The 9,159-nt window shown below is 38.8% G+C and overlaps 1 protein-coding gene across 3 annotated transcripts; it reads right to left on the bottom strand.

Annotated features, from left to right (window-relative positions):
• Positions 1–586: 586 nt before the first annotated feature.
• Positions 587–7,201, bottom strand: LOC116705246 (CD209 antigen). 3 transcript variants are annotated; one of them, XM_032541259.1, is made up of 7 exons: positions 6,968–7,201; positions 6,563–6,695; positions 5,009–5,107; positions 4,094–4,888; positions 2,762–2,904; positions 1,166–1,275; positions 587–1,074 (listed from the first exon to the last, which is right to left on the bottom strand). In XM_032541259.1, the coding sequence occupies exons 2-7, from the start codon at positions 6,666–6,668 to the stop codon at positions 936–938; spliced, it is 1,392 nt and encodes a 463-aa protein (XP_032397150.1). In that variant the 5' UTR covers positions 6,669–6,695; positions 6,968–7,201; the 3' UTR covers positions 587–935. The 3 variants fall into 3 exon arrangements, with proteins under 3 accessions (XP_032397150.1, XP_032397133.1, XP_032397142.1); XM_032541242.1 differs by having other exon boundaries at positions 2,762–2,910; positions 6,563–6,679; positions 6,968–7,016; XM_032541251.1 differs by having other exon boundaries at positions 2,762–2,910; positions 6,563–6,676; positions 6,968–7,016.
• Positions 7,202–9,159: the final 1,958 nt, after the last annotated feature.

Genomic DNA, 9,159 nt, shown 5'->3' with positions numbered 1-9,159 from the left:
CATCACCAAACTTAAGCAGTCAGACATATATGAAATCCCTTTTTTATTTTATCTGCTCATTAAAAAAGCACTTCCTGAATGTGAGTCTGAACACAGCCGACAAAAGGCAAAAACGCAGCAAGTGGAAAATTAACAAGTAACATCAATAGGCAATAATTGATTTGATGATTTGATGCCCCTAATGTCTGTACAACAATTTGGCCACAATTGAGCACTTTGACCAGCCACATAGTAGGTTTTGACCTAGTCCTGTTATAGAAATGGGGCAACCATCCCAATAACTGGAGCAGACTGATAAACTACAGGAGTGTGATACATTACACTGGTGGCAAAAGGTGAATTATTTTATTTAAATCTATCATTACATGAGTCAATATATAAAATCTGTTCATAAGAAAAGAAAACAAGCAACAACAACAACACATTTCCGTTAAAACGTAAGCAGCCTTTTTCCTTGTGTTAATTTAAATAGTTAATGGTTGTCAAGACATTGGGTTATATGTGAACCTGATGGACTTGTGCTTTACTGGTCACACAAGCAGCCATAACTGCATATGTATGGAACATTGGTAAACTGAGAAATCTCTCACTTTCACCATGTTTGCCTCTCTTTTAGCTGTTGGCAGACCAGGGCCTGGAGCCAGAAGACACATTTTTTGATTAATCGCCATCAAATAATTGTTTCTACAATATGTACAGGTTTCTCAGTCCCCTTTGAAGCCAGCTGGTTCCACATCAAGATAGTTTGCTCCAGAACAAGATAGGCCATCTGATAAACTTAACCTGATAAAACACTACTCATCACAAAACAGTACATTTCAAGCTTAAGCTGTTGGCAATGCTGTGCGTCATTGTGTGTAAATTGGTCCTATAAAAATAACAGATATTGCATAATGATCATTAGTACCAGACAGTGGCCAGCATGTACAGGAAAACTACATCTCACAGATAAAATTTTGGTCTAAGTTGCAGTTCTCGTCATTCCAGTCGCCGTCCCCTGTGGCACGGTGCCAGAACTCCACACAGTCCTGGTTCCCCCCTTTGTAGCTGTTGGGCTGGCCTTTATCCCAGTACCTGCCGGGCAAGGAGAGACATCCAACATGAAAATAAATACTGCTTCACCTTGTCATTACAGGTTGTAAGAGATGTGAGTTTGGTTGCTTACGCTGTGGTCAGTGGTGTCCCATCTACCCATACCCATTGCCCTTCTACTCCTTCATCAGTCAGTCCAATCCAGACTTCTTTATCACTGGTATACAAGCCATTGATGAAGCGCTAGAAGGAAATAAACAAAACATTAAGTTTTTGCGAAAGGTTTTACCATGTCATGAATGCTGTTATTATTGGGGTTTGAGCAGAACAAATGCCCTAAAGCTGCAATATTTTTTTATTAACAATGGATGAAATGATTTTGAGGCAAGCTCAGGGGTTGGTGGAGTCCAAATACTGAGTTTGCTATGTAGAAAATGTTTCCAAACACTTTCACTGTATACACTTTATGAGGTTATGTCAATACGAATCTCATAGAAATGTATTGTAATTTCACAGAGAACAATACAAAAGAAGGCTTTTGGAAATTATTGCAAACATTGCCAATCAGGGGAAACAAAAAATAACACATTAACTAACACAAACATAAAACTATTTATATTCCTCTCATAAACGTCCATACGCTATTATAGAAAAAGTTTGTTGTGTCATCTCCAGTGCATTTCTGAGGCCAGATCCCATTCATCTACACATCCAGGACTGCCTGAATGACCTGCCTGTGTCTGTCTGCAAAACACCTAGAAGGCCCTCCTGCTGCTATCAGGTTAGGGTTTTCTACTGGCTGTGTAAGCTGCCTGACTCCTGGCATGACTGCATGTGATTGGTCGACACAGCCTTCAGTCAAAACAGCAAGCCAAGCAGCCAAGATGGCGGTGGGTAACAGCAACAGATCACTCTTTCAATTGAAAAGATGACTAAGTGGCTGTTCAGTTGTGGATTTATTATTCTGGAATAATTGTGCAAAGTTTAAGATAAGTCTCTGAAATTTTAGGGTGGATGAAAAGCTTCCACAAGGGCTGTGATTGCACATAAGCCCTCTTTGGAAAAGTTATTTTGTTAGCTATCAGACTAAAAACACAGGACATTGTTAGGTTGAAGTGTTATGGATATATGGGAGATTAGGTGACTTAAATCTTTTAATTTTCCGTGATGGATTAAACAGCTTTTGGATGGTCTACAATTGCATGGAGGACCTTGTTGAAACAATGCATTTCTCTGCTTCTAACCACAAAGTAAGTCATTGCACTGTACTGCTCTGGAGATATTTAATATGACATAAAACATGCAGTTTGGACTCCGGGATAATGCAGCTCTAACTTAGTTCCAGTATTGTATCTTTCAAATTATCTTTCTTATAAATTAAGTAAGTGATTAAAAACTGTATTTTATTGTGTAAATAATGTCAACGTTCTGCCAAACGTCATTGCGTTTAAGGAGCCTTGAACCCAAAGAGTAAAGTTGGAGGTTGTAAAGTAAAAACGAAAAGGCTTTGTGGAGCTGCAGAGTCGGGTAATAATTATTTGTGGCTTTAACACTACAAGCGACCCCTTCTCATATCATACATGGTCAACTGATCCATTGGTAATGTGAAAATATTATATATAGTGAAGCTTTGAAGAAATAAAATGCCCATTAGGAGGCGATTCATGGAGCTTTCATGGCCATTTCTATGGTGACACATGCACATACAATCATGCAGATATGCACAAACCCTTTCTGCTTGGCTCTTTATGATTGCCAGGTCTGCGCCTTTGCTTTGGCAGTATTCCCTGCTCCGAGTCCAGTTTTTACTGCCAGTTGAGGTGTAGTAGCAGCTGTTCTCGAACTTCCTCCAGCCAGTGGGGCACTTCCTCGCTGGAAATGCAAAATATTCACAAGCATTCAGTTGGTGTATATTTTTAAAGTGTTGGTTTGTCTGTGGTGATAAAAAGGTTTGGACTTTGGGTTTTTAATTTCATCGGATGGAATGGCTAACAGACCTTTCAGACATTTTTTAAAATGAAACATACTCAATGATTAGGTTTACATGCACCCCAATATTACCCTATTATTCTGAATAGGACAATATTCTGAATTTGACGCAGGTCATGTAAACATATTCCGCCTTTTTCTGAATTAAGCATTTTCTGATTAAACGCGGGATATGGGACATATGGACATTTGGAATATGCTTCTCAATCTAGGCTTAAACTGCAGTTTCCAGCCTCTGGCCTGTTCACGGCTTATTGCCAGTTCTGTGCGTTGCTATGGTTGTTGTACACAAACCAACCAGCCAACAGTTGGCCAGGCTGTGGTAGAGATGCTACCCCAACACGTGTGCATCACTCGCCTAGCTGCTAGCGTGGAACACCCTCATGCTCTGCTTCTGACGGGCTTGTAGAAGTGCTGAGCTACTGTAGGCACTGCGCATGTGCGACTAGAAGTCAGATGCCTCACGCGGTAGCTGAAACCGAGAGCTCAACACACAGGGTGAAAAGAGGAGCTACAGCAATGTGTACTACAACAAAAATATGGTGTTTTTGAAAATGTAACCAATTAACCCTTGTGTTGTCTTCTCTTTCGGGAACCCTCTCGTATCCCTCGGTTCAAATTCACCCGTGACTCTTTTGGGGTTTTAAAAGCAATTCTGAAATAAAGTTTAACTTCATAATCTATGAACAAATATTGTCTTTATCTCAATTTCTAACAGCTGAGATAACATGTATGTTTAGGGAATGCATCAGTCTCTACTAGCACACAATTAAAAATGGAAGTGGGGTTGGTTTTTTGTCATAAGGTTATGATTCATGTTAAAAATCCACTGTGGAAAAAACATGTGTCATATCCAGAATAACGTTCAGAGTCAGGAATACATGTTTATCACAGAAAATAAGGTAAGACAAAAAAATGTAACCTGTACCATTTTTCTTCTTGTAAATATGTGAAAAGGGTCAGTTTGACCCGAATACCATACAAGGGTTAACCCTATTCTGATACAACCTCTAAATACAATTATGAATCTGAAAATGAGCATAATATGAGCACTTTAAGTCTTTTTGCTTACCTGAAGCTATTTTCTTCAGTTTCTCAATCTCAGCCAGCAGCTCGTCTCTCTCAGCGGTCAGGTTGCCTCGTTCCCTCTGCAACAGGTCCCGCTCCACAGTTGCATACTTGCAACTGCTTTCAAGCTCGGTCTTTTCCTGAACCAAGGATGTGTAAGAAGCGCGCAGGTCGTCTGTGGCTTTCACCAGCACGTTGTATGTGGCCTGCAGGGTCTCTTTTGATAGCGTCAGGTTATGGTGAGTGCTTTCTATGTTCTTTTTCTCATTGGTGGTGAAGTTGTATTTGTCTTGCAAATGCTCTACCTTCTTAATCATGTCGTTGTAACTCATCTGCAGCTGCTCCTTTGTTCTGGTCACATTATTCAATTTGTTTTGTAAATTATCCCTGTCTTTGGTCACGGACTCATAATTAGCCTGTGCCTCATTTTTGTGTTTGAGCAGTGTATCGAAATGTCTTTGTAACAAGTCTTTGGCGACCGTCAAGGCATTGTTATTAGTCAGCAACTGTTCATTAGTGTCTTTTATCTGTTTCAACTCTTTGGTGACAGCAGCATTACTGGCCTGTAACTGGCTTTGGCTAAGCTTAAGTGTATTTGATTCTTCCATAAGTATATTATTATTGTTCTGTATCTGGTCTTTCTTTTTGGTTATGAAATCGTTAAGTGTCTGTAACCGATTGCGGTCTAACTCAAGAATCTTTTTATCATTTTCCACTGTCTTCAGGTCCCCCTGTAGTTTTTCTCTCTCAGTACTCATGGCTTTTAGGTTGTTCTGATGTTCTTGCTCAACTTTATGGTCTGCAGGAGATGAGGGACATCAGTAAAAAGAAATCTGTCATTTTACCACGATAGCAGGCAAACGATATTTTTCTCAAATATGTGAATGTTTGGCAGAGTAAAACAAAGAGGTGGACTCACTGTGTACACTCTGACCGATGACTCCAGCCAACAGGAGAAGACAGAGCAGCCCCAGACCCACTGTAGCAGCCCTGAAAGGGCTGTGTCTCAGTGCATACACTGCATGACAGCAGACGTAGATGGAGAAAGGTCAAAGCCATGAAGTATTCTGAGGAACTTGTGGTTCATTTGCTTCATCTGTATTACTATATGAAGTGATGTTGCAAAATACAATACAAACATTCGTTCAAGTGCTGAACAATTAATTATTTTAGACATAATTCATTGTTGTTCTGAAAACGTGTTGCATAAACCCACATAAATCACCACAAACCACAAGACAGAAAAAAAGTTGCTGAATCGTTGGTTGGAGTTTAAGGATGCAAAATCTTACTTTGCAGTATAATTTGTTTTATATTAAATTGATCTATTGTTAAATTGAGAAAATGGTAATGAATTCATGAAACAAAACTACCTGAACAGTCATAACACTTCTTCACATTATCGCAACAGTTATATAAATCTCATGTCATGTATCAGTCCTGCTCAGAGATTTTCAACGTTGGCTCAATACAGACACATATTTGGGACTTATTTATCATAAGTCCGATTTTTACTCTCTTTTTAGCTCTCTTTTTGGTCTCCACCAACTCCTGAGGGAAATATCACACTTTTTAGCTGCCAAAAGCGCAAATGATTTAATTAACTTTGTCTGTCCGTGGTGTAGCATGCACGTGTTTTATCAGAATCTTTCTACCTGGTGCTGGCTGTTGCCATTTAAAATGAGTCCAATGCCAATGTGGCATCTATTTGCCAATGTGGCTTTGCATTGGCTGACTGAATAGGCATTGGTTGCCAATACGGATGGACGATCCGCTACGGACATCAGATATCACACCATAACTGACTCAAGTAGCTGCATCGGTAACATTGGGCCATCCTTTCAATTGTTTATGTCAATGTGTATATTATCTTTAATGTAATCTGAAATCCTGTGTTTAAGTTTTTATCATTTTGAATTGGAATTCTTGTTCATTTTGAAGATTTGTTTTTTACAAGTTTTCATGTCTTACATTTAGTTTCTTCAAAGTTAGAAAAGCAATGTTTAAAGAGAATAATCACTTCCACACAGTGAGGTGCACAGCTTATTAATTAAACACTGGCCTGAAAAAGCCAGATACTTGCTAATATGTTCATCCTATAAACTGCATTGCACCACATAAACTTGGTAAAAACAAATGTAATTTACTTCTCATTATTTTGCCCCCAAGTGGTCCAGAAAAATCACTTGTTGCAGATTCACTTACAAGTTCCAGAAGTGTAGCTTTTGGGTAAGAATGTTATTGTTGTATCAATCATAGGGTCTGGAGAGTATTTTGGAGTTTTGCTGATGAGGGCAGCGAGACAGAGGACAGACTGAACTAAAACCTCAACGTCGGAGGCTGTGAATCTTCATCAGGGAGCAGAAAGATATTTAAAGCTGATGACTGAGAATTTGTTATTGTCTCATTGTTAATATAGTTAATATTGTTACACCAGCCCACCCTATTTGGAATGAAGTTGTTATTTTATTACCTGAATACTGGAGCTTGCTGCCATCTCCAAAAAGTTGCTTATAGCCAACTTTACTGTCGTCCATGTCCATGTTTGTCACTGTAGATGCACTGTACTGAACAGCCATCTTTGCATCTGCTTCATCAGCTGCAGTCTTACCAGTGAAGAAATACAGTAGCATTAGCCTCTGAAAGAACTGCTGAGTTTTTTAATAAGATACAGAAATCTGGCCCCTTTTATTTAGTTCCCTGTAAGTAAGTTCCTATCTTGAAATAAAGAAGATCTACACGCCTTGTAATAACGTTAACAGCATTCAAACATCTGGAACTTTTTTTTTTTTTGCTCATTGCATAAAAAAGTTGATGAATGCAACTATATGTGTATATATATATATATATATATATATCAAAACAAAATAAATCTTACCTCTGCTTGTAGACACGATGACACAACCACAACCACGGAGAGTAAAACCTAACCTATTGACTTCCTGTAACTTCTCTCCCTCAAAGTATTGCACTTTGATATGTCACACCAACTTTAAATGGGTCTCACTTGTGGCCAGTGGGGCAGACATCGAGGGTTGGTCAGTGGGCGGAGCGAGAGACTCCTTCCTTTCTAATGGTCACTGACTTAGTTAGAGAAGTCCGATTAGGTTGAACCTAACATTCAAAATGATACTCAGTATGCTCCGGTCCCCTCCTAGATTGATTTTAACACTGATTGTGCATTATAAACACACTTTAACACACACTTAACTCATTAGTGAAATCCAACAGTTTGTGTCTCTGGTTGGAATAAACACCGGCATCCGGCAAGGCTATGAGGACATGAAGATTATTTCAGTGGGTGTGATTTACATAGAGCAGTAAGACAAGGCCAGTTCATTCACACTGTCATTCAAATCAGTCATTGAGTTACAGGCAAAAAGATAACAACAACCCCAACAAAACAGAAGTATAAAAATAGATAATGTACAGACCCATTTTATAAAGGTACAGACAAGTTAAAACCACATTAATAAATAAATGTACCATGAAAATGATCAATTAAACAGTCTTTAGCTTAGTTTGAAACTGGCTTCCAGCTGTGGGCAGCTTAATGGCTAGAGTCCCTCACATGGATCCCACTCTTGGCACCCCTGACGGCAGTCAACTGACTGCAGCTATTTGCCAATTTCACAACACGAACCACATGTTGACATGAACGGATTTGAGGAAGAACCGATTTCACAAAACATGCATTCACAAGATGCTGAACTTGCAGTTTTCATGTCAGCATACTGTGGAACTCTGAGTCAGCTCGGTTACTTAAGTTTGGTTCAAAAATGTATTTACAGCAAAATGTTGTGCACTGGGCTAATAAATCCGTGCTTCACTTGCATTTTATTCAGGCTGTTCTCATCAACCATTCGTACATATCGCTGTGGAAAGTAATGCGCAGTAATTTGAAGCATTGCACAAGTTTTTTGCTGCATGCACAACAATGAGTGCTGCTGTACAACAGTGCTGCGGACCGCATATGGAGGAGGTCGGGGTGAAGGTGGGGGTCATAAAACACAATGCTTTCACCAAGGAAACGCGTTTGTTCCTACGGAGGGTTTCCTTGCCTCTGTCCCCTAGTGCTTGGTCTTGGTGGGAACTGTTGGGTTTCTGGAAATAACATCACAGAGTACTAGACCTGCTCTTTTCTAAAAAAAAAGTGCAAAGAGATAACTGTTGTTGTAATTTGGCACTATTTCAAATACAAATGAATTAATCCAAACCACAATCTTTCTATCTTTCGTTTTGGTCGCCACCGCATGACGTTCACTTTTTGTCTGCTAAACTCGACTGCCACGGCCCCTGAAAGGTGCGTCATCTGGTGAGTCCTGTCCCCGGCTCCGAGTCCCTTTTTGCCGGCTCATCTCAGCAAGTAACTCATACTACGGAGCTCAGTAGAAAGAAATGACAAACAGTCGAAATTCAGTCAAAAATTTACACTTTTTTTCGATGACTGACAATTTTTCTGGCGTTTGTCCCTTATTTTTTTCAATGTTTTTGTTGCTATTTTCGACATATATTATATATTTTTTACTACTACCACCAACTTCTAACCACTATGGTTTTAAACTTACTATTGGAATTCATGGTCAATAAACCTTGTTTATATGTAATTACATCTATTTGTTTGTTAAAAAAGCTGAAAATATGAATTATTTAAACTAAAATTAGAGCAACATATGTTGATGGATAACCAGAGACTGGTGTATTTCGAAATTTAGTCAGGATACTGTTAAAACCATTTCATTTTTTTTTTCCAAATGCTATAAAATTGAATAAAAACACTCAAAATTCAAAGAAAGTAGTGATCATTAATTTTACTTGCGAAGAGCTTTGTAGGGAACCATCATGTTATTTGGGGCAATTAGGTTAAAAAGAAACCCATTTTTCTGATAAGATTTTAAGTATGGATCAAATTTGACTTGAGGATAAAACAGCATGTGTATTTTTAGTCCTCGAAGCGTGGATTCTTGATCTACTTCAGCAGCAATCTAGCAGATTTTCATATAATGGAATAATGCAATAAATCCATTCACATGATTCTTTATATTCCCACATCACTCTTATTGTTACACA

The sequence above is a fragment of the Etheostoma spectabile genome, chromosome 2 (assembly GCF_008692095.1).
Source record: "Etheostoma spectabile isolate EspeVRDwgs_2016 chromosome 2, UIUC_Espe_1.0, whole genome shotgun sequence".
Classification (NCBI taxonomy): Eukaryota; Metazoa; Chordata; class Actinopteri; order Perciformes; family Percidae; genus Etheostoma; species Etheostoma spectabile.
This window is presented reverse-complemented; position numbering and strand designations above follow the sequence as displayed.

Coding starts and splice junctions, on each gene's coding strand:
- LOC116705246 (XM_032541242.1), bottom strand. CDS start 6,668: ATGGCTGTTCAGTACAGTGCATCTACAGTGACAAACATGGACATGGAC. Junction 4,889..5,008: donor CATCGGTCAGAGTGTACACA/GTGAGTCCACCT, acceptor CATCTCCTGCAG/ACCATAAAGTTGAGCAAGAA. Junction 1,075..1,165: donor GGGACACCACTGACCACAGC/GTAAGCAACCAA, acceptor CTTGCCCGGCAG/GTACTGGGATAAAGGCCAGC.